Source organism: Siniperca chuatsi, linkage group LG5, assembly GCF_020085105.1.
Source record: "Siniperca chuatsi isolate FFG_IHB_CAS linkage group LG5, ASM2008510v1, whole genome shotgun sequence".
Taxonomy (NCBI): Eukaryota; Metazoa; Chordata; class Actinopteri; order Centrarchiformes; family Sinipercidae; genus Siniperca; species Siniperca chuatsi.
Window position 1 is genome coordinate 25,115,368 of NC_058046.1, and position 25,762 is coordinate 25,141,129.

Sequence of the window (25,762 nt, forward strand, 5' to 3'; positions counted from 1 at the left end):
AAAAGTTGACATTTGTTGATTCTGGGGTTACTTTTGAGTGTCTTTAACATTTTTAGTCTTTATTAGAGTTAACAGTGGAGATACAGATAGTCAGAGACATACCTTTGATTTCTTTCTATCAGCAGTATGTCTGTTGTAACCCTAATATAATCCATTGATATGAACTTTCGTTTATTAAAAGTAAACAGCAGAAAATGGACCAGTGCCTCCAGTGTGACACGTGATCACAGTGACTTGTTCTGAAGATGCGGGAGTATTTGTTTCTGGTATTTTTGACTTGACATCTAGAAAAGATGGTGGAATAAGTAGAATTTAATTGTTTACATTTATTTCTATGGGAAACATTTTTACTGCTGACACCAAGACTGAGTGTGAACTTCAACTTGCTCTTTCCCAGCAACACAATTCAAGTGAAGAGATATTCAAGATGTTTATGTTCGGTCTTGTTAAGGAGTAGTGGGCCTAAGTCATAAGAAGTCTTAAATGAAGAACCCCATTAATGTCAGTGAGGTGTGTTCGGACCCTAACCCCCTCATGGCATCCTGTAGGACCCCTGCTTGTAGAAAACTCTGCAGTTTGACTGGCTGAGTCTGTGAGGAGGAGGAGGGGCTTTCATCTGTCAGCTCCGCCCGCCCTCCTGCTGTCTGTCCGGTGTTTGGAGGCGAGGGGCCGCTTTCTGTGAGCCGTTTCTTCGGTAAAATCGAGGGAGGAGAGCGGTCAACATGACGACCAACATCAGGTACAAAAGCCGGATCCCGGTTAAAACAGGTGAGCGTGGCCTCTGTATTTTATTTACAGCCATCCATTTATTGAGAAGCAATGCAATGATTGCTTCATGTTTCTGTCTCCCTGGGCGTCGCTCTGCATCCCTGCACCTGCGCCTCCTCCTCATCCATCCTGTAATGGCCAATAGAGGATAGCGCAGAGGTAAGAGACGTCCTTTTTATGTGTTTATTTTGTTTTTCTAAGTGCTGTCGAGAATGCATTTTCAATATATAGTGCATTGTCAGGATATAGCCTCGCGATGGACGGCCTCGGCTGCAGCAGCCGTAGGCTATTTACGTCTCAGATCTCACAGTTAGGCTTTTTTCTCTCTAGATATGCGCGATGTGTCAGTTTTATAAACGCAAGATGCTCTGAGGGCATCATACCATCACATGCTGAGCTGTGATCAGCAGACTGACAGGCAGAGGCGGGGTTAGGTTTCATTTTTAGACGCAAATGTGGAGCAGGCCGGCGTCACTAGAGACGAGCGGCCAACATGGTACTCAGAAGGCAGCATCCTTCCTCTCCATCCTCTCCATCCTCTCCTCCGTGCCTTGCAGAATTATTAGCGATTATCGGCCATTGAGTCGACCGATGAACTGACCTAATTGTCAGCGTTACATCAGCACGACTCATGATTACAGTCGCTGCTGTTGGCTGTCTTTAGTGAACCCTTCCTGACCATTGTTCAGCTCAGAAACACAGCTGCCACATGAGCCTGCAGGGGAGGTCGCGTCTCTGCTGACCCTGGGCCTTCTTCCTCCCCCTCTTCCTCTTGGCGTATAGTGTCTGATGTCAGTAGAAGAGTATCTGCACGTGCAGACTGTGCTTGGATGATTCAGCGAACCTGATTGTTAATAGATTTAAAATAGTGTCCATCACCAACATGATTCAAGTGGACGTGAGGCACCAACAGTGGATATTTGAGAGATAAAAATGAAAAAGAGGAGAATAATTTACAGCTTAGTCAAACTAACAACCTTAAAGCTGAAAATGCATCAATAGGCAAATACTTTACTACAACACATGGACACTTATGGCCTATTTTATATGTATATACTGCATAACCATTTATTCTTCATCTGCCAGTCTATTAGGTACACCTAGCTAAAACTAATGCAGTCTAACACAACAGTCCTGCAATAAATCCCACCTTCATGAAGCTTATAATGTTCAGCTGCAGTTGGTGGTGCTGTTGAATTGGATTGCGTTACACTGAGAGGTGTTATTTAGTCTACTCTTATTGATATAAATTTATAGACTAAATATTAGAAACACCTCAGAAATAACACAATGCGATCGAACAGCTCCACAAACTACAGCCTCCAAAATGACAAACAAATCAACACCTCTCTTTCAACAAAAACAAAACATTATAACCTTCATGAAGGATTTATTGCAGGGCTGTTGTGTTAGACTGCATTAGTTTTAGCTACATAATAAAATGACAACTATGTAGATTCACATAACTTGCACCCAAGAGCATCACTGAATCAGAATTACATTATTTTTACTGAGTAAAGAATTTGAGTTGGTTATCTTCTAAATAGCATTAACCCTGAACAAAATGATGTTAATGTTAAAGAATAGGAAACAGTGTGAGCCCCAAAGTGCTCCCGATATGTGTGTGTGTGTGTGTGTGTGTGCGTGTGTGTATTTGGCAGGTGTGGAAGAAGTATTGAGATATTTTACTTAAGTAAAAGTAGTAATACTACAATCAAATACTCTAAAAGTCCTGCATTCAGATGGTACTTATGAAATAGTTCAGAAGTATTTACAGCAAAATGTACTAAAAGTATCACAAGTAAAAGTGCTCATCGGGCAGAATTGAACCTTTCAGAATGTTAAATGATTTTTACCTTTTTTAAAAGTGTTTTTTAGCCTTTTTTAGGTAGCGTGCAGTAGAGAGATGACAGGAAATGAGGGGAGAGAGAACGTGCAACATGGACTCGAACTGGGGACACAGATTACATGGTCAGCACCTTCCCATCGGTCACCAGGCCACCACAGAATTGTATATTATTATAATGTCATTGTATATTATATTATTGAATTATTATTTCTGAAGTGTAGGCAGTATTTTGATGTTGTAGTTTGTTGTTGTGGAGCCAATTTTATCTAGTTTATATCTTATTGGACAGTTTAATAAACTAGTCATACATTTGATTGTAAAATGAAGTAGTGACTATAGTTGTTAAATAAATATAGTGGAGTAAAAAGTACAAAGTTACCCTCGGAAGCGTAGTGGAGTAAAAGAATAAAGTAGCAGAAAATAGAAAAAATATTCAAGTAAAGTAAACATATAAGTTGGGTTGCACAAAAACTTTTACTAAATACTATGACTGAAATGTAAGATGCTTAGAAAAAAGCATAAAAAGTAAATGAAGAGCACTCTTAACAATTTGTGTCTCTAATTCTTGCATCCTTGGCTCTTCACTTTGTAGTATTTCGAATTTTTTTGTTGCCATGTTCCTATTTGTCCAGTATTTAGTCTCCTCGTTGCCCTTTGTCCTCCTCCACCCCCCTCACTGCTGGCAGATATAAAATGGTCAGGTTGCAGACAGATTTGCCCTCTCCCAGAAATTCACAGTTGGACCAGATCCAGTAGTTGAAAGGATTGTGATCACGTGGCATCACCACCACAGCACACACACACACACACACACACACACACACACACACACACACACACGTGTTTATGAGTAGATTGCTGGAAAACCTGGATTAGTATGATTGTTGCAGATTGGTGTGCTTGCAGATGTAGAACTTCCAGTTTGTACAGAAACACTGAGAATGACCTAAAATTTCAATCAAAGCAGCTGTTGCCCTCCTCGTGTAAATATTCATCCACTCCCAAAAGTATAGTGATTCACTCATGCTCAGTATTTAGATTACTACACAGGTTTTACACCTTGTGAGTTTTGCTTCTTGGCTATCATCCACTCTGCACTCCCACATACTCTACTGCATCTGAGCCTGTTGGGCACTTTGAGAAAAAATATCTCATATTCTGGATCATCCAGGCTGCAGAGGAGGAGGCCGGAGAGACTCGGTGGGACTGACTGGATGCTAAGATCAGAACTTTCGAAAGAACCATAACTGATAATCAATCCTAAATCAATATTTTCACGGCATTCCCCATCTCCTCTTCTTCTTTCCACGTCTCACTCCCTCGCATCGGCCTAAACGTTCTCGTCACTTCCTTTTGCTGTGATATTATGTTGCCAGGCAACATTCTTTTTTTAATCTGTTTTTCATCACTTCTTTGATATGGAGGAGTGGACGACACCATCTGACCTACCCACAATCCCGTGTGGTGATTATTCTGTGTGTGGGCGGATATTCACTGAACAATTTTTCATCACAAGATCAGAAACTGAAAGAAAAGAAAATCACAATCACAGTTTTATCAACAGTTAGCTGAGATGTGTCACCTTGATATAGTGAAGCACGCAAGGATCAGATGAAATATGTACCACATCCAGAATAACGTGGTCACCATTGTAAATGTAAATATTTTGACGTCACTTTCAGATATTTCCAGTGCTGCTTCAATCATCTGTTAGCAAAACAGTCTAAACAAAAGGTCCACTAGTAGCTGTGTTGGATTTTGGTGTCAGAATTGAAAAATAAATAACAGCATCTTCATCATAGAGGCAGAAGAAATCGATCATAGAAGAGCCACACAAATACAAGTTTCTCCTCAGACTGGAGCCTCAGCAGACCAGAATGCAACACAGCCACAAATACACCTAGTATTTACTTAATATTATATGTTGCGCTTTATTTACTTACAGTGAGTCAATGTAACTTTTGCTGAATAACAGTCACTGTAGCCACAAGTGACAATTACGGGATAATGGTATGTTTACATAGTGCAACAGTAGCACAAGTAGAAAAGAGCCACCATAAGCTACATGGTCACACATGGTCATGGTCAAAGTGAGAAAGGGTCTGTTTTATAGCTCATGAATTTAACTGGTCGTTTGTATTAAGAAGAATGTGTTATTTTTATCTTTTACTTGTTTATCTGTCCTGGAAGAGGGATCCATCCTATTTATTCTTTTTTTGGCTTTTCACATTTTTCCAATCTGCTATGATCTAAGAAGAAATTGTGTCGTATGTTGTACAGATTGCAAATCCCTCTGAGACAAATTTGTGATTTTGACGTATATGAACAAAATTTACTTGAAAACAATACCCTGGCTCGCCACTGAAAGTCAAAAGTTGCTGATATAAGTTAAGGGTACCACTTTCTAATGAGGCACCCTTTATTAAGGATTTATAAGTTGTAATTAGTGGCTTTATTAATGGTTAATAAGTAACTTTATAGCTCAGTTATAGGTTATTAATAAAAAAACATTTTGGGTTGCCAGGTTGTGGAAAATTTCTGGCTGGTGTTTATCCTCCTCCAGCGAGATATTTTATTTATCTTTTTAATTGATTTGACCTCTGACCTTCTGGAAAAGTGTGCAGAGCATCTAGGCCAAAATCCTTTTATTAACAACATATTAACATTCACAATTAAATACTTTATGGATTTTTATTTTAAAAACTTTATTATTAACAATTATAATTAAAGATGAATCACTAACTTTTGCTGTTTCTTTAGAAAGTGAGAAACCCGTTATTATTACTGCCTTATTAACATTTATAACTGCAGACTTTATGGCTAAATAGAAAGTGAGACATTCGCACCCTTTATTAATGACTTTATCAGTAACTTGACTATTAATGAGATTTTTTACTACCTCGCAACCCAAAAGTTGCCACTCACAACTTACAAACTCTTTATGCATTATTAGAAAGTGGTACCAATTTGAAGGTAATGTTGAGGAAATATCTTATTACTCCTTGTTGTTTCCTCTGTCTGAGATGTCATGGCTGTCAAAATGAAACAGGTCAGCGGTCACATTACTTCCTGGAGTAGTGAACGTGTGTCACTTCACTTCAGATACACTCAGCTCTCCTCTCCACCTCTTGCTTCACTCTTCCTCCATTACTCAACCCTCCCCTCACTCTTTAAACACACACACACACACACACTCTCACTGCCACAGATGGGACCCTCACCGGCTCCCAGTGAGGACCAGCTGCGGAGCAGGAATAGGCGTATCTCGGGGGGTTGGGTGGGGTGTTGAAACTGGGATTTGAACCCCCCCTGTGGCTCCGGCTTTTAGCAGAAAGAGAAGTTATAAGAAGAGAAGGAGTGAGTGGCTGATCACAAAAGCCTTGAACTTCTTCTTTGATAACTATTTACTGAATTAATTTCCAGTTTTTTGTCTTTTGTTTCTCCTAAAAGTAACTCTGTCTGACAGTATCACATTTTCTGTATGGGCTTGTTCAAACTCTTCATTGACGCTATGTGATGTTTATAGAGTGAAATATGCAAACCCAAGACATAGAGTCTCTTTATGGCTTCATCATATTATAGATGCATTGTGCATCATTTTATACACATTCTCTCCAAATTTAGTCCGACATTTTTGGTATTTATTTTGAAAATTTGGGATCTTCTGGGTTCTGTGAGTTTGAATAATGTTTGACTGCACAGCATCAGTTTTTAATGACTGACCCACTGGCAGGCTTTTGCATGCCCAAGATACTTTTTACAGCCACTGCACACACTGGAGATGCAGTAAAGAATATAAATACACCAAATCAAGAGTCTACAGCCATGCTAGCTCTGTGAGGCTGTGATTCGGCACGGTGGTACCTTTAGCTAAAAGGTATACTGTTTACAATGTTCACAATCCTGTCAAACATGTCTTTAGTTTTGGTGAAATTTTAATTTTGACCAGATGATGGCGCTAGATGAAAAGTCAGGGGATCATCAAAGTCATTACAAGTTATCCTGAGGGCAACATGAATGTGTGTACCAGATTTCATGGCATTGCATCCAATAGTTGAGATGAGACATTTCACTCAAAATTACAGATGTGAACCTCATGGTGGCGCTATAGGAAAAGTCAGTGGATCACCAAAGTCAGTAGGATTATTCCTCTGGGGATCATGAATAACTGTAGAAAAACATGTAATAGTTGAGACGTTTCTGTCTGATTGCACGATCGCAAGACTGACATTGCCATCTATAGAGCTATCCCACCAGCGTTTGCTCTTTTTTTTTTAAATGGAGAGAAAAAATATTTATTTTCAAACTTAGATTCTTCTTTGTCTATAGTTTAAATCAATATGCTCTTTGTTAACGAGTCAGCTAGACGCCTCTGTATGATCCTTCAGTATGTTAACACAATGTATGACACAGTAATCACAATACCCTACTTTACTGAATATTATGTAGGACAAAGCAGCTTCTGTCATCTTTGTGAGTTTCTGCCTCTACAAGTTTTCTTTGGAGTGTTTTTCCTCTGTGACATTTGGTGCCCTTGTTCCTGTTTGAGGAGTTTCTGCCCTGCAGTGTATTCACATGCACATACTTTCATTTGGTCATGCTGCAAACATGCATGTAATGCCTGTGATCCCCTAGAGCGTGTGTTTTTCTTGTACCTGAAAGCAACTCACCTCCTTTTCTTCTCTTTTTTTCTATATACACAACACACTGCAGTGCCTCGGCTCTGCGTTTCAAGAAGCTTTTAGAAAGTAACTGGAGGCTGACCTAGATAGCGAGATTCTTTGACAAAATCTTTTCAAGTATTTTGTCAGATATGTTTGGGATTACAAGTTCTTGGGAAATAAGGATCGGGAGTCTGAGCAGTAATCCAATGAAATGGATTAAGAAAATTAAGATTATTTCATAACCATTCTCTGTGTGATAAACAGCAAATAATCTGAATTATACTTTAATCAGTCACATACAAAGTTCATTTTTGACTAGAAAACACTGAAATGTTGAATTCCCATTAAAGCATAAGGTTGGTGTTATTTCATATTTTTCTTGAGTTTGACAGTTTATTCTTGGCCTCGGAAACAGTTGACAAAACAACCTCAACTCAAGGTCCACCCATTCACTTGTTCTGGAGCTTTTGACCATATCACATGGTCTTTATCAGCATATTTAGTTTGCTCTGTTAATGTTCAAACTTTTCATGATGTTGAGCACCATCAAGACTTCTCATCCATTTTGGCTTAAAAGTTTAGCTTGACACTTGTCATGCTTGACTTTGGAAACAAAAGCCAGTTGAGTTCATATTGGGGGGGTTTCGACCAGTTTTCAAGGTTAAAAATGAAATGTCAAACTCAATTTAAGACCACGTGGATGAGATGTCGTAGATCTCTCTTATCCCCAGAATCATGAAAAGTTGAAGATTGCTTTGTCAACTATGTTTTTCTTATTGTCAACAAACCCCAGGAAAAGACCAAAACCAACAATGCGTCGGTTCAGTCTCCCGATACCTTCTGACCTCCCTAGTCAGCCCTACTGAAGACGTTATTCTTTGAAAATAGGTTACAAATATATAGTTTAATTTCCTAAAATAGCTGGGCACTGTAGTTTTTAGAAAACGTTACTTAAACAGGAGTAATGTAAGTGTCCTCCATTTTTCTTTTGCACAACTTCCAACCTTCCTAAACACTTTTCTTCTAACATTTTTCCTCAATTCAGTTCTATTTTATTTATATAGCGCCAATTCATAACAGAAGTTATCTCATTGCACTTTTCCTATAGAGCAGGTCTAGACCGTACTCTTCATAATATCAGTTACAGAGACCCAACAAATCCCTTACAACATTTAGCTGAGTGCTATTTCAGGGGATTCTACATGTTTATAATCCCATTCAAGGTTATAGCCTTGCTCCCATAAGTGTCCATTGTCATTGAATGGGCGGATGCTAAAACTGGGCTACGAAAGCCAAGTGTCCTTCAGTGAAGCAATTTTATTGTTGCTTGAGCAATTACATGCTGTCAGATTAGCATGTTAAAGAGACAAGTACACACAGGCGTTTGCATCTCCAAGGAGAAAAAACAGAGGAGGAGGGAGGAGGCCGGGGGCTCAGGGTCCATTTATGTTGTTTTTATTCCCACCCTCACCCCTCCTATCTCCCCTTATCTCTCCCTCTTACTCTCTTTTGCCTCATTTACTGGTCGGCAGACAACCATTTAGGCAAAGCAATCAGGGTTAATGGTGTGAAAGTGTCAGATGGACGTCTGGGATATGCAGAGATGTCATCAGTAAAGGTCACCGCTCTTCACTGCTGCATCACAGACTGTCTGGCTGCTTTAAGCCGGGAACCCACCACACAGTTTTAAGCCCAGTTATTATCACGATTTCACTGTGGCGACTGAATTTAAAGATTGTTGCGAGTCTGCACTGGTCAGAGCAGGGGTGGCAAGTAGCTGAATATGTATTCAGTATTCTCATTCCTGAAGAAGGGTAGATTTTCTATGTACATGTACTTTTTGACCACCAGTAATTCCTCTTTCACTTACTTATCTTTGAAAAATTGTTATAGAGTAGTTTACTGTTTGCTTTTACGAAGAATATTCCACTTAAATTTCTGTTGAATATTCTTTCCTCCTGTTAAAAGAAATGTTTGCAGTGGGACTTAACACATTTTTCCTCTTAAAGACGAAAAGTTGAATTCATAAGTAATATAATGCACCCTTGCCTGGTTCAATACACTGAGGGGTTTTGCTGCTTTAGCCTCACTTGGTCTGGTATCACCAATAGCTTGGGTAATGTTAGCAAACTTTAGATAGAGATTGTTGCTAACTATACTTTTCTCAATCAAAATCAATGCAGCAGAACCAGAGACATTATCTTTTTTATTCCACACATTTTTCTTCTTTGTCAAAACCTGCCGCCTACGTTAACCACAATGCATCTCGGCCACCAACAGTTCTGTCAGAGATTCCAGTGTGTTATGTGAGTAGCGGCTAATATAGCCTCGAGCCGTTAGCGGGCTACAGAGGTCTGGTAAGCTCACTTCTTTCTAACTCCACACCCCCAGATTTCTTTCATCTTCAACTATTATTCAGCTCCAACCGATATTCATCAGACTTTATCAATACTTTCTCAGATTTCGCCCAGCACCCTCTGGAGCCACAAAAGGCTTTATACAGCTTTTTTCACATATGCAGTAGTACTCCCCAAGACCCGTACAGACATGTAAAATCAGGAGTTTCCCTTTTAAGAAAAGCCTTCTCATACAGACAAGACAGTCACCACTTTGGAGAGTATCACTATATTGGCGAGGGTTTGGCTGGTAGATGTCATCATGTTAAAATGGTTAGGACACCACATTGACCTTTTTATACTGCTGATACAATAAGTAACTTACTAACGTTTAAATCAACGAAGTCTTTGAAAGAGCTGCTTTTGTACTTCTGTTTTTTTCAAGTCATGTAATGATACCTCTATGAGGAAGATATTCCAATCCTCCTTTGCACACTGGCCTGCACAAAATGGGACACCTCACCATGGTTACTCCACATACATTATCTTGTACAAACACATTAACCAGTGGACTGATCTGAAGTGATCCTGTAGTTTGAACAGTTTAATGACAAGTGTGTTTGTTTGACTGTAATCTGAAGTCAGTTGTTAAATGTGTGATTTTTAGTCTCTTCATGGTCAGTTAAGATTTTAAAAAGTCTTCTGTGTGTCTGTTTTGCGGTGTCTCATCACTGTAGCCTCTTGAAAATGCTTGGCAGCAGAGAATGATGGGCACGCTGTTGGACCAGGCTCATTGGATTAAGTTTTGTTTGTGTGTGTGTGTGTGTGTGTACCCTGGCAGTGGCATTAACTGCTGGGGCTTTTTGAGAGTCGTTTCCTTTAAGGTCAGGATTTTGTATGACTGAGAGGAAGAAGCTGAGCGCTGCCTGCTGATTGAGTGGCTGATCTCTGGATCTCTGCCTCTGCAGAACGATCCAGCATACTGACTGACTGACAAACTAACAGACAGTCATGGTGCATTTATACATAAATAACATTCAACGAAGAAGTCTCTTCTTTTACTTGCTGTAAAGAGCAAAAAATAAGCACAAAGTCGGAGACAGTATTTTGTCCACATGTGGATCCTGTACATTTTCCACATCTCTTCAATTGACAGACAGCGGGCAGCAGTTGGTGCAGACTTGATTAGAGGTTTGTTTAAAAGTAAACAAGTAGTTCAGTACAAGTAAGCAAGTAATGCTTATTTATAAAGTGCTTTTCAGAACAGTAAATACAAAGTACATTGAGTGCTGAAATGATAAATTAACTGTTTAGCTGATGGACAGAAAGTCGATCTGCTACAATTTTGAAAATCTATTAATGATTTAAGTCACTTGTTGAGCAAAAATGCCAAATATTCTCTGGTTTATGCTTCTAAACTGTGAAGATTTTCAGCTTTTTTTCTGTTTTATATAACTGAAAAATAAACTTTTTGGGGTTTTAGACAGTTGGCCTGACAAAACAAGCAATTTGAAGATGCCATCTTGTGCACTCGGAAATTAAATGGACATTTTCCACTGTTTTCTGACATTTTATAGACTAAACAATCAACAGATTATTTGACACAGAAAATAATCGTTACTTGCAACAATAGTTTCAAAGTGCTTTACAGAAGGGAGAAAAGACGGACAAACAAGACAATGTCTGAAAACATGGACAGCCGGGGGGCTATTGTAATACCATTTCAAGACATCTGTTCCTTTTTTTCTATTCAGATTGATCCTCCCACCCCCCTCTACACACACTCACACACTCTTTCATGTCAGTGACCTAAACTCTTCATCTAGCATCTCCACTAATGTTTGCATCAGCACCACCATGGCTGAGAAGGATTGTTTCTTCCCTTCAAACTGCATCAGGAGGCTCAGAACGTAAAATCTTTTATCCGAGTTGAGTCCTCTGTCTCCCTCCTGTGGTGTGGAGTGGGACGGCAACATCCTGTACGTGGCATCACCGCGGGGTGTGCCTACACTGGGAAAGAAAAGAAAGAAAAAAATGTCTTTTATTTCAAAGAGCGTTTAAACTCTGCTGCCCACATCATGTATGAGTCGGACACACCCACACGTACACACACACCACTGTCACATCTGGAAGCAATCGACTCCAACCTCTGCCATGAAATGTACCTCATTCACCTCACACACACACACACACACACACACACACACACACACACACACACACACACACAGAAAACAGCATTTTTAGGCTATGTTGCTGTGTGGATTTGGAGTTGAGTTATTAGACTGTTCTGGTAGTCAATATTTATTTTTATTATTTGGTTGTCTCTGTTCTACCAACCAATTCCTCTCCAATGTAGAGATGCACCCCAAAGTGGTGACTGTCGTGTCTGTATGAGAAGGCTTTTCTTAAGGTGAACCTGTATAATGTTTGCTGTACAGCAGTCACTTTGTCCACACGTGGTTATTATAGCATAATGGTAAATTCTAAAAGTAGCAGTAGTTTTAGTAGTAATAGTATCACAAGTAGAGAAGACTGGTATAGTCAGCAACAGAACAAATGTTGGTGTTTCTGACTGCTGTGAACCTGGGAAACTCACCTGCCTGAAAGCGTGTTATGTTTCTATGACTACCGGTAACTGTGACCTGCAGCATATAATTGCATATTTAACAGGATTTTTAATGTGGTGAGTTTATTTCTTCTGTCTTGATACATTTAAAGACGTAATATAAAATGCAGTTTACTCAAGTACTATACTTAAGTACAATTTAGAGGTACTTATACTTTATTTGAGTATTTATATGTTGGGCTTTATTCTTTTCAGATTAAAATTTTACATAAAAACTTTATTAAAGTAAGAAATACAATGCATTGTTAAAGACTAAACCAGTTGCTCCCAACCTTTTCGGCTTGTGACCCCCTTATAAAAAAGCTACTTGGGGCCCCTTGTTACATTTCAGATGTCTGAGTAGTCACCTGAGTTGTTGAAGAGACATTTCACCTCTAAATTTCTCACATGGTTTGATTTAAATGACTGTTTGAGGACCAAAGAGGTAAAATTACCAATATTCCACAAAAAAAGCTAAAAGATTAGAGAAAAGTACAAAAACTTTTCTTCTTTCCTCTTCCATTAATCATCTCACGACCTTTTGGAGGGGCCGATCCCTAGATTAGGAACGGATTAAACATCCTAATTTCATATAAAATTGTTAAAACGACCTACACCTCGACCAGCTACAACAGTAAAATGCTACTTATAATTTGATGCATCAGCATTAACAATCTATTATATAATTATATAATCAGTCACAGGGGCTATATTTTTGCAGAATGAGTACTTTGATTGTTTATGTAAATTTTGCTGTCGATACTTCTGTACTTTGACTTAAGTAGGAGTTTGAATGCAGTATTTTTACATTGTTTTGTTGGTACTTTTACTTTTAAATATAGGATCTGACTTCTTCTACCACTGAATGTCACCTTATTTTCTTTTATGTGGTGAAACATGAATAAAAAATGTCTCTTCTTTAAGGCACTCACTATGAATCACTGGTCTAGACGATGCTGAGCAGGCTCTGTTAAGCACACACACACACACACACACACACACACACACACACACACACACAAAGCATTCACTGAACACACGGATTGACAAGTTAATTTACTCGATAATCTGATAATCTCACTCCACAGGCCTGTACTTGCAGTGTTTGTGTCTTTGTCTGTTGATTGTTTCTGAGCTACATTGCAGCTTTGGTCACTGTCAAGTTCAAACAAGTTCTTTTCTGTTTCACATCTTTTAGCACTGAGATCAACAAAGTGTCTACACTTTCTGTCTGTTCCTTCTCTGTCTGTCTTTCGTTGCGAGCTGGTGGTCATTTCTCACTTTTTCTCACTTTTATTTTTCAACTGTCGTAGCTGGGGGAGGGAATACAGGCTGAATGAATGAGTTTCTTTTAGACCTTCGCTGCTTCCATCCCTCCCTTCCTTCTTTTCTCCCTCAAATTGCCACTTCTCTCGTACTCCCTCTCTCCGTTTCCCTCCCTCTCAGTGAGAATTCCTCCGTACCTGTCTGAACAGGGAGTGTAGGGCAGAGGAAAGAAAGAAAGAAAGAAAGAAAGAAAGAAAAGAAAGGGAATCAAGAGAAGGAAAGTAGGAGGAACAAAAGGCGCATATTTAAAGAGCACAAACAGGAAAGAGGTGTGTTAGAGAGAATTTGGGAACAGGCAGAAAGCGAGAAGCAGTTTATCAAGGTCTTGAGGCTTCAAACTTGCTTTTTCCCCGTTCCCTGCTGGGCTGTTTTTCAACTTTCTGAGACCAGTGGCTATTTTGGTCCATCAGTGTCGGAGCGGTTTAGGATGGATGCCATCATGCTGCAAGAAAAACTGGTGGAACGGCTGCTTTGCCCACGAGTGAGAACAGCCAGGCAGAAGGTAAAAAGTTGGATTTCTCAGGACAAAATGGGTGTCAAATAGACAAAAAGAGTGGGAAAATATCAGGAAAATTTCAAAATACAATGAAAAATAACGACAGAGTTCAGGAATACTTTATAAATGCATAAACAAGAAGCCCTAACACCTGTAGACTCACTGCCAGCATCCTTTGGTGTTATCTCTGCCTTTCTGCAGAGGTCTTTGCTCTTGTGGTACCTCCACACAGTGACAGATTTACTGCTGAGATGATTTGTCTTTTCTCTGAGTCTTTTTACAATTACTCATTGATTTATCTACAGCTTTCCTCATTCTCACTCCTCTGGCTCTCCGGCAAGTGTGTCTGCCATGCTTTGCTTGCACCGCCTGTGGGTTTTATTTGTGCGAATGTTTGTGTTTTTGTAAATGAGATCCTCACCCGAGGGCGCTGTCGGAAATGCCAATGACAAATTATGACAGCATATAAGGACACTGACTGTGTGTTTGGCTCGAGTGTTTGCAGAGTGAAAAAAAAAAAAAGCTTTTCAGGTCTGTTGAATGTAGCTTCTGTGTGTGTGTGTGTATGAATGCTCTCGACGGGGCCCCGAGTGTGTATTTATATCTACACATGTCAGCACGTACTGTAGGGTGAAGATGACGCTCTGCCAGATGCAGCAGAGAAAACTTGCAGGACTGAGAGCTACTGTCTGACACAGTGAGAGACTGGTATCCTCTGGTTCTCTTTGTGTGTTTCTGTGAGAGTTTTAGTGGAAAATCTGAGACGCTGGTTATTCTCAGCTGCTTCAGAGAGGAATGCTGTGCACATGTTTTTCCATGCAGTTGTTGATCTTCTGTATTATAGACGCCGTCTGTCTGTTGTGGTCATTTTATTGCATTGGACGCTGCCAGATACATTTTGTTTTCACATTAGAAACTGTCTGAGCAGGCATCACAGCTCTTACAGTTATTTGGTGTCTGCTTCTATTTTATATGGTTGGTTTTTGATTATTGGAGAGCTGAAACAATTAGTTAAATCACAGAAAACGAATTAGTAACTGTTTTTATAAACAATTAATTGTTTAAATCATTTTTCAAGCAAAAAGGCCAAATAATCTCTGGTTCTAGTTTCTCAAATGTGAGGATGTGCTACTCTTTTTTGTTTGTTTGTTGTTTGCAGTGATGGAAGAAGTACTCAGATATTTTACTTAAGTGAAAGTAGTTATACCACAGTATAGAAATACTCTGTTACAAATAAAAGTATTTGTAATATACTTAAAGTTTCAAAAGTAAAATGACTCATTATGCAGAATGGCCCCACCTTTACATAATGAAGGGATATAAAGTCTAATCTTATCTTAACCTATAATATTACATCGTAATTCATTTGTTGATTATATTTTGTATTATTAATCTGTATCTGCAAAGTAACTAGTAACTAAAGTTATCAGATAAATGTAGCGGAGTGAAAACTACAATATTTGCTTCTGAACTGAAGTGGAAGTATAAAGTAGCAGAAAATGGAAATACTCAAGTACAGAACAAGTACTTCAAAATTGTACTTAAGTACAGTAGTTACAAACAGTAAATGTACTTAGTTCCCTTCCACCACTGGTCTTTTGTGATAGTAAACACAAAGCAAGTAAAACAATTTGAAGACATAAGAAATAGAGACAGGCATTTTCACAAGTACACAATCAATTGATTAAGTGATCTAGGGCTGAAATTAACAATTATTTTATTATTGATTGTCGTTTGGCCTAAAATTGTGAAAAATTTCCCAAAGCCCAAGCTGATCCTCAGAAGTCTCCCACCAAATGTCCAAAGCACAAAGATATTCAATTAACTATCACATGATATAAAGAAACGTAACACATCTTCACAAATGAGAAGCTGTAACTAGGAATATTTGGCATTTTTGCTTGAACAGTTAATCGATCATCAAAATAGCTGCAAATTATTTCAAGGTCAACCGACCGTTTGATTAATCAACTGATTGTTTCATCCCTACAATAACTGTCAGATAAAAACAATCATTAGTTGCAGCCCTACGTTATTGACACTTTCTTTCACAAAGCATGAATTAATACTAAACACCTCCTTCTTCTTTGTGTCCTTTTTGTTTCTGTCCCAGGAGAAACAGTATGTGGGGTTTGCAACTCTGCCCAACCAGGTCCACAGGAAGTCTGTGAAGAAAGGCTTTGATTTTACGCTGATGGTGGCAGGTCAGTTTGTAGTTCAAGATGCAAACATGACAGAAAACGTACTCAACTTACACTCAGGTGCCAGATTATTCGGTATGCGTAGCTTATACTAATGCAGTCTGATACAACAGCCCCGCAATTAATCTTGCCTATCTTCCTTAGGACTGTTGTATTAGACTGCATTAGTTTTAGCTAGGTGTACCTAATAAACTGGCATCTTAGTTTATTAGGATTTAGTTCAGATCAGGTTCACATTCATTGTGACCTTCTGTTTGTCTGTGTGCTGCAGGAGAGTCTGGTATGGGTAAATCCACCCTGGTCAACAGCCTGTTCCTCACAGACCTCTACAAAGACAGGAAGTTACTGAATGCTGAGGGTGAGTCTTTATGCTATTTATTATCTCTCTGTATTAGCCATAATGAATGCGTTGCTCTGTCAATAAAAGCACTCTGAGTTCTTGTATTTATGTATCCCAGGCCACCGGCCGTCTTACATTTAACCATGTCACATAGCTGCAGTGATGAAGTCCAGTTTAGTCTGTAAATTTCTAACCGGCAACATTTAGTGCTGCACTGTTGACTTTTGCTCAGAATTAAATACTGTCATTAAAAATAGTTAAATTTTGATGATATTTAGGGTTCAAACCGTGAAGCGGTAGAACCCTATTGAGTTTGTGCTTTATTATTATTATTTTTATTTGTCTTATGTCGTGGCTCAAATTGCTGTGAGTTGGAATGAGCTAGAAACATGAAACTTGACCCAATAACTGGAAATTATGTGCAAATGCTTCCACAGAAATTTGAGCCCAATCGTCCACATATTGGCGCTGTAATTAAGGCCCAAAAATGCAATTTTGGAAAGGCCACGCCCCTTACACCGTGACTCTGATTGACTTGAAATTTCTCACACAAGTCAAGCAAGTCAATTTGTATAATGTGAAAAACAGTAAAATGAACAAAACTTTTTGAATTTTGACTCTATCGACACCAGAATTTTTATACAGCATTGTGGGACTGAGATACACGTTTGTATTATAAATGAGCAAGATTGGTAAAAAAAAAAAACATGGCCGCCATCAACCAAAATATCTTCACACAAAATTGGCCATTACTCATAACGATCTGTCCAATCGTCATCAGTCATGGGAGATATCTTCAGTCCGTGTTTGGGAATAGGCGTGCCAAAGCATTTTGAGCTCCATAGGGGGCGCCACAAATGGGCAATTTTCCCCAAATTTGGTGTGCATGCTCTGGGGGTGAGTATTACAGTTTTTTACAATCGCTATGACAGTTTTTTCGATACATTTAACAATTTTCCTAAACTCTTAACGCATCAACACACCTAAAACACACAATTGGCAAAATGGTTAATTTCATGCTCAAAATCACACATTGTAAACTAAACCCCAAAACTAATTTTCAAAATACAATAATAAACTAACACAATACACTATGTCTAACAAAACACTGCAAACATGTTTTAAAATCAAATAATTATTCAAAACACTAACGCATGTTCTCTTCCAACAGGAACATCATTTAGTCAATCATAACACAATGACAAAAAAAAACACTATCATCGGCTAAAATTACAGAAACTGCATTATTTTATGTGTCAGGTCTGCCTTTATACAATATTATATATATTATACAGTATATTGTATTGATCATAGATTGTGTTTTGCATTGTAGTTTCTTTTGAAGCCTCTCTACATTTTTGTTTTGTTGGGTTTAGTAAATGCATGCATTTTGTTTCTTTTGCTGCAGAAATTCAATACAAAAAATGAATGACCATCTCAGAGTAGCTTTATAAAATGTACAGTTTATATAAAAAAATAAATACAGACAGAATTGCTGCAGTAGAGACTTTATTTGCAAAAGGACAATACTGCAAGATATACAAACAGAAAAAGAACCGGAATTATAATAAAAAAAACAAAGTAATCTTCTAATCTGCCCGGTCTTCTGCATTTGGCCACATGTTCTCATCCACATCACACTTGATATCTTCTCTGGCAAGGCACCGTGGGAAGAATCTTTTGGCATGCCTTATCCACCCCTGGCAGTGATCAGCTGTGATTTATATATTTGCATAATTGCAATAAGCTGTTTCTCATTAGCAATGGAATAAAATACAGGGAATATATTTGTGTTTCAATTCACAATATGAACAGCTGTTCACTTTAACTTTAGCCTATATAAGTTATGTTTAGAACATGATGTTATCTGTTCTGACATACAGTGTGAAAGCATTTGTAAATTTGACTGTAAAATTACATTGTTTTGGTCTTGGTTGAGCTTGTGTGTAAAAGAAGTTCAAGCATTTTAAATTGGTGTTAACTGTATGCATTTTGTATCATAGCAACAAGAAATGTGTTAATTGTATAGCCTACAAAGACGGATGTTGTGCTAACCGTGTTAAGAGTTTAGGAAACTTGTTAAATGTATTGAAAAAACTGTCATAGCGATTGTAAAAAAAACTGTAACCAAAATCTGAAGTTTCATATTGATTGGTGCAAGTGGGCGTGGCCAGTTTCATTCAAATCCGATGAAGGGCGGAACTTTCAGTGCACAATTATTGAAACGCCGCAGGCTTTGTGATGATGGAACAAGTGTGTAATTGGAATCACTCCTTCTTTCAAACTGAATTAAGTAAGCTGAAGTGACTTTGCTCATTGCTGCCTGCAGCTTAAATTTTTGGCCAATTGAGCTGCTTCCTTCCGTTGAGCGAAAAAAGGTTTGAACTCGCCCATTGCTGCCTGCAGTTATATTCTATATTTTTCTTATTGTAATTAAATCCCATGAAAAGACCAAAACGAAAGAACTGAGCCTACTAATAAGTGTTGTTTGTGTATCCACAGCCTGATATATCTTATTCCATTCCATTGTTGACCAAAACTGTTAAAAACACATCAAGGAGCCACACTGTTACACTGGGCGACATGTTCCTTCATCATGATGAGCATGGGCACTGTAGTTTTTTCTGAGTCAGTCCCACATACACGGTCCTGCTGACATAAATACTCAGTAACTAGACTGGACTTCACCAGCTATTTGTAAATCCATCACTAAGTTTGTTCTTAGTAACTACAAGCTAGTTTCAAAGTAGTTATTTACTAAATCAGGTTGCACCAGTAAAATGCCAGAAATGCCTCGGCTAGTAAAGACTTTAGCCATGTGTAAACCTGTTGCTAGGAAAAATCTGTGGCCAATCCTTTGTGAAGTTAGGCATGACTTTTTTTTTTATTCCTACATGCATACAAAATAATTATGAGTGTTTCAGAGTTAGTAATGTCATTTCTAATTTTCCGAGTTTACATCTTTTTAACAGGTCAGAAGTGTCAACCTACTTTTCCGCTTCACTAAATGGCTCATATATTAGGACGCTAACATTGGTTTTATCAGTTAGGTCAGTTACACCTGGCAGTTACTGGTTGTGTGGTGCAACCTGTTTCAGTCCTGTTTGCTAAAAACTGCAGAGCCCAGCTGTGTCTGGAAATGTTTTATCCTTTTTAAAAATTAAAGTATATACTCATGACCTGTTTTTAGAGATTTGTAGTAGTGAGAAATATTGTTGATTTTGGTCTTTTCATGGGATTTGACAAAAACAACAATATCAAGAGCCTTATCCTTTTACGTCAAATGCATTTGTGAAGCAGCTTTTGTGATAAGGCGTAGAAAAACAGTCAAAACCCTGAATTACTCCATCAGGGCTTATTTTGCACCGGCTTGTTCTACATTATCCCTGACCTGCTGTTTCACCTCATTTTCTCCCCGCCGCCTTCTCCTTCTCTGCATCGATGCTTTGCAGAGCGTATTAACCAAACCGTGGAGATCATCAAACACACTGTAGACATCGAGGAGAAAGGAGTCAAGCTCAAGCTTACCATCGTAGACACGCCGGGGTTTGGAGACGCCATCAACAACAACGAGTGGTGAGCTGGAAGACGGGCTGGTCTGACGTGTGCCTGATTCAGCCTGCTCACTTGAATTCACAGTGCCTGGAGGAGCTGCTAATGTTGTCTGTGGTGTGTGTGTGTGTGTGTGTGTGTGTGTGTGTGTGTGTGTGTGTGTCCTAGCTGGAAGCCAATCACAGACTACATAGATCAGCAGTTTGAGCAATACTTCAGGGATGAGAGCGGGCTGAACAGAAAGAACATCCAGGACAACCGAGTCCACTGCTGCCTCTACTTCATCCCTCCATTTGGGCACGGGTAATAACACACACACACATCCTTGTACGTCTATCCTTGTGAGGACCCTCATTGACATAATGCATTCCCTGGCCTCTTACCCTAACCTTAACCATCACAACTAAATGCCTAACCCTAACCCTAATCTAATTCTACCCTAACCCTTAACCTTCAAACAGCCCTCTGAAGTTGTGAGGACCGGCCAAAATGTCCTCACTTTCCAAAAATGTCCTCACTCTGTTGGTTAAAAACTTGTTCTAGCCCTCACTATGTAGGAAGTACAAGTACACTCACACACACACACACTCAGTTCAAACTGTTTTGATTCAGAGGACTTTAATTACTTTCAATGCTCACGCTGGATTTCTTTCCACAGGCTGCGTCCGGTGGATGTTGAGTTCATGAAGGCTCTGCATGAAAAGGTGAACATAATTCCACTGATTGCGAAAGCCGACTGCCTCACGCCCAACGAGATAAAAAAGCTGAAAGACAGAGTGAGTCCCAGAAGTGCAGCTCCACAGTGAATTCAGCATGTTTTACCGCACGCAGATTGTTCACTTTAAACGTTATTCTGATTTTATCTTTGTGTGTGTGTGTGTGAATGTGTGTGTCTAGATACGAGAGGAAATAGACAAGTTTGGGATCAAAGTGTACCAGTTCCCTGAATGTGACTCCGATGAGGATGAAGAGTTTAAACAACTTGACAAAGAGCTGAAGGTGAGTCAGATACCTGTAACCAGTCCCAGTTAATTAACTGATTGACTGTAAGTGGAAGTAACTATATACTGAGTTTTTAGTATTATTGGATTTTATTTGCTCACCTGTGTAGTTCTATTTTCTGTAAATGTTATTTCCCAACATACAGGTCTAAATGCTGTTTTAAAGTCATCTTTTCACTACCGGGAAAGTGCAAAGTGCGTGGCAAAGCGCTGAAAAGTCACATTTAACAGCAACATGTCTTTCCAGAAAGATGATTACTTTGTAAGTTGTTCACAACGTCTGTGGGCAGTTTTTGGAAAAAGACGTTTCTTTTTAAATGTGACTTTCGCTACGAGCACCACAAACTAAATTTAATTCACCTCCAGAGTATTTTGGGGTGTCGGCAGAAATCTCAAAGACATATCTGCATGTCTAGATATTCCCTTTTCACAGCAGACATGTTGACTTGTCAAACACAGGTGTTACAATTGACTTTTTTACCTGCTGCATTGCGTTATAATAACTGCTGGAGTGGAGCCATCGTTAATGTTATTATTTCCACCAAGTTGATATGAAAAAGCCGATCTTGCTCTCAAGTTTAGAGCCTTATGTGATTAAAAACTTTGGGCAAAGTTTAACTTACCTTTTTCTCTTTGCTCAGCAGTAACTCATGAAAAAGTGTAAAAAAGAGAAATGCTGTTTGCGTTCTTGATGATGTTATTTCAATAACACTTCCTTTTGTTACCAGTTTGCCCAAATATGGTTAAAAATGGCTGTTAAAAATGCTGTCAGTTTATGTGGTGGTAGGACATGACATGACAGGCAGGAAAAGTTTGGGTACCATTGCACCAGAGCGAAGCAGATAAATATGTCTTTATGATTTTTATCATTTATTTGAACCCTTTAAGTGATCTTAAAATTAAGTGTATGAGCAGTGAAAAGCTTTCGGTTCGTGACATGAATCCACTGATCAGTTGGGAAAATCTGTTCAAGAAAAATAAACAAACAGTTGGTTTTTTTTTTTTTAACGTGTCTCAACAATTAGTCACTCATCTCTTGAGCTGCTCAGAGGCCTTTTGTTAACGTGTACAACTCTGAATATGCACCAGGGCACCGCTTGCTCTGTCGGCTTTCTCTGGAAGGATAGGGGTTAAAACAACAACCCACCCTCATGTCTCTGTGTGCAGGAGTGCACCCCGTTCGCTGTGATCGGCAGTAACACAGTGGTGGAAGCTCGAGGGCAGAGAGTGAGAGGGAGACTGTACCCCTGGGGAATTGTTGAAGGTTTGTTCATATATTAACAGTCTGATTGCTAATTAGACACAGTATGAAGGTCATAACTTGGAGTATTAAGTTATTAAGTTTACATATTTCTTTGCTCCAGTGGAGAACCAGTCACACTGTGACTTTGTGAAATTGAGGAACATGCTGATTCGTTCACACATGCACGACCTCAAAGACGTGACCTGCGACGTCCACTACGAAAACTACAGAGCGCAGTGCATACAGGAGATGACCAGGTATGTGAAAACATCAGAGACAATGATTTGTAAACACCTTTAATAACTCCTGATGTTTACAGGTTTTTCTCCTTCTTCTCCTCCTCCTTCTCAGTAAACTGGCTCAGGACAACCGTATGGAGAGTCCCATCCCCATCCTGCCACTGTCCACCCCGGATGTGGAGACTGAGAAACTAATCAAAATGAAAGATGAGGAGGTATGAAGCAACTTTTGCTGTTTCACCAAATGAAAGTTTTGATTTCTGTCGAACTGTGAAATGATTGCATGAAACTCGTATTTCATGTAACTTGAAAGTAACTAACTAGTAACCAGTGTTGGAATGTAACCAAATAGTTTTACTCAAGTAAGGTTTTGAATGCAGGACGTTTACTTGGACTGTGGAGTGCTTTTATATTGTGGTATTAGTACTTTTACTTAAGTAAAAGACCTGAATACTTCTTCCACCACTGCTAGTAACACATGTAATGTGACTAAAAGGCTGTTACTTGCACTTAATATCTTAAGCTCATTAAACTTATTTTCTTAAGTTCAGTTCACCTGATGAATTTTAAATGAACAGCTAATGAACAAACTATTCAGTGCCAGTCCAATTAACTAATTTTCAGGAGTGGGGTAACTCATATTTTATAGTGTGTAAGAAAAGCTTCTTCTTCGTTACTATAATTATTACATAACGACATGATGCAAAAGAGTTACCATGCCATCTTAATAACATACACTAGCGTTAATGATTCATATTGTATCAGTGTTACTTGATTATAAGGGGAAAACAATAGAAAAAATGTTTAATAAATATAAAAAAGAAAGATAAAACAAATGCAGAATGTAACATTAAAACGTAAACATAGGTACAAAACAGTCAAGGGGGAGGAAAAAAAGAAACAGAGAGAAAAAATATATGCATAAATAATTATCTTAACGTCCTCTGGGGAAAAAAATTATATAATTCATATATTGTTTGCACTGCAGTACACATTTATACATATACAGACTAAAACTACAAAAACATTGTAATACCAGTAAGAACATCTGCTAATATACAGCCTGGGATGGCAAACACATACAAAATCACATTAAAAATATTATCAAATGAGTGTTCAGTATTCAAAAAAGAGATAAATAAATACACTAACTGATCCTATCAGTTTCCTCTTACAATCAGTAAGATTGTAAGAGAAAACTGATTAAGATTGTGTCATTAATCTGAAAAACTGTGTTCCACAACTACATGTACGTGTATTTATACTGTACGCGTACATACAATAACATAAATCAAATGCAGGTGTCTATTTTCCACCGAGATATATATATATATATATATATATATATATATATATATATATATATATATATATATATATATATATATATATATATATATATATCGAATACTTGCCCCATTTAGAAGTATATTGGTCTATTCGATTCTGCTATGTCTTTGGAGTCCCTTAATATGTATAATTTGGGACTAAAATCCTCACAACATTTTCAACAATAATATCTTGAATTAAATCATGTATTTAGTGCCAATATTTCTTACTGGTCACCCCCTACAATAGGCCTATATGTGTATGAGTCCCTGCCATATCCACAGCAGTGATTATTATCTTTAAGCCAGAGTCTGTATGATTTTTAATCTATTTTAAGATTAAACACACACTAGCATTAGATTCAAAGGCTACTTTTAGCATCACATAATCTAAATGCTTCATCTGTGGCTTAATGTTGAAACACTGTTAACTCTCCAAACTTTCCTCTCCGTCTGCAGCTGAAGAGGATGCAGGAGATGCTGAATAAGATGCAGCAGCAGATGCACGACAAAGACCAGTGATGTCTCGCCGGAGCAGAGCTGGGCTGCAGCGCCGCCTACTGTTTCTCCTCTGAACGACAATGAGACCTTCAGACATTGAACATGGATATCATGTGTTAGTGGCAACTCTGGCTGTACATTTATCCTCAGTTTGGTGCTTTGTATAGTTTGTCTGCCTGGAGGGTTGTTTGTCAGAGGGTTTTTTTTCTCTGAAACTATCCGTTTGCCCACTTTGAGCCCCTCGCCGTGGTTTAACAGTCTTAACATATATAATATAAATACGTAATTTAAATTACTACTCAGTGTATCTAATTTATAAATGCAATGCTAAACTTTTTGGATATTTTGTCAGGGTATGAACATGTGTGCTACAAGATGTTTTGTAAAGAAATTTAGCTTGTTGGTGATGTTTAAATTTGAACATGGATATTGTTTTTTATTATATGTTTGTGAGTGTGTTTGGGTGCGTGAGCGTGTGTATTTCATGAAATCTTCTCTGACACACCAGGTATCCGTCCGTAAAACTCCCATTTTTCCTTTTGACTTTCCTTTTGTTAAAATCCAACTTTTGCTCTTGTTAATTTGCTCTCTGATCCTCATAAATACCTTCATGTGGCATTTTTTCACATATGGCAAGTCAAAATATCCTCTCCCAGCATTTTTATATGTGCTGGCTGAGCTGAATATGCACTTATTGCCAGTGGCTAACTGTGAATGGAGAGCCTTTGACATAATGAGAGGGTTGGTGTAGTACAGTGTGCATGTGCAAGCATGCTGCCATTACTCATATCCCCCAAACGCCGTGGGCCTATTTTTACTGCTTTATAGCTGATGCCCTGTGCTTGTAATAAAATGCATCATGACCTGCAGGATGTTTCGTTGCCACTATGGGATGGTAAAAATAGATCAATAACAAGGAGCAAATGCTGTGTCTATGCTTCTGTTTTAAATTTATCTCCTTGGAAGTGAGTTGCTGCATTCTGCCAGTGAAGATGTGTATCCCGTGTGTGAGTTAAGATGGTTTGAGAGTGTGTGCGTTTATAGGCTGATGCTGAGGAACGGTACATATTTTGCCTGAAGGCTGTGAGCTCAGCCTGTGCCCCATTTTTAAAGGTGTGACAAATAAACTCTTGTTTCTCGTCAGTCTGGCTTCACTGCCTGTGCATTGTTTCTCTGAATGTTATGGAGTTGTACATTAACGTCCAGTGAGCACAGCACGATTTCCTCTGTCGCTTCCGGCTGTCAGTCTGAACAGCAAAGCTCAGAGCTGGAGCTGCTGCAGGAACTTTATCTGCTGATTCATGTTTATC

The 25,762-nt window shown here is 38.6% G+C and overlaps 1 protein-coding gene across 2 annotated transcripts; it reads left to right on the forward strand.

Annotated features, from left to right (window-relative positions):
- Window positions 1-278: 278 nt before the first annotated feature.
- sept5a (septin 5a) lies at window positions 279-25,595 on the forward strand. 2 transcript variants are annotated; one of them, XM_044195060.1, is made up of 12 exons: window positions 279-768; window positions 914-927; window positions 16,161-16,251; window positions 16,520-16,606; window positions 20,041-20,164; window positions 20,309-20,443; window positions 20,799-20,916; window positions 21,038-21,139; window positions 22,309-22,405; window positions 22,506-22,641; window positions 22,736-22,838; window positions 24,411-25,595. In XM_044195060.1, exons 1-12 carry the CDS (start codon window positions 723-725, stop codon window positions 24,471-24,473), a joined length of 1,116 nt encoding a protein of 371 aa, XP_044050995.1. In that variant the 5' UTR covers window positions 279-722; the 3' UTR covers window positions 24,474-25,595. The 2 variants fall into 2 exon arrangements, with proteins under 2 accessions (XP_044050995.1, XP_044050994.1); XM_044195059.1 differs by lacking the exons at window positions 279-768; window positions 914-927 and adding an exon at window positions 13,468-14,053.
- Window positions 25,596-25,762: the final 167 nt, after the last annotated feature.

What these genes read in the sequence shown, in the direction of transcription:
- sept5a (XM_044195059.1), top strand. Translation starts at nt 13,979, where the DNA reads ATGGATGCCATCATGCTGCAAGAAAAACTGGTGGAACGGCTGCTTTGC. An exon ending in TGAGAACAGCCAGGCAGAAG is followed by an intron (nt 14,054 to 16,160) that starts GTAAAAAGTTGG and finishes TTTCTGTCCCAG; the next exon opens with GAGAAACAGTATGTGGGGTT. An exon ending in AACTTGACAAAGAGCTGAAG is followed by an intron (nt 21,140 to 22,308) that starts GTGAGTCAGATA and finishes CTCTGTGTGCAG; the next exon opens with GAGTGCACCCCGTTCGCTGT.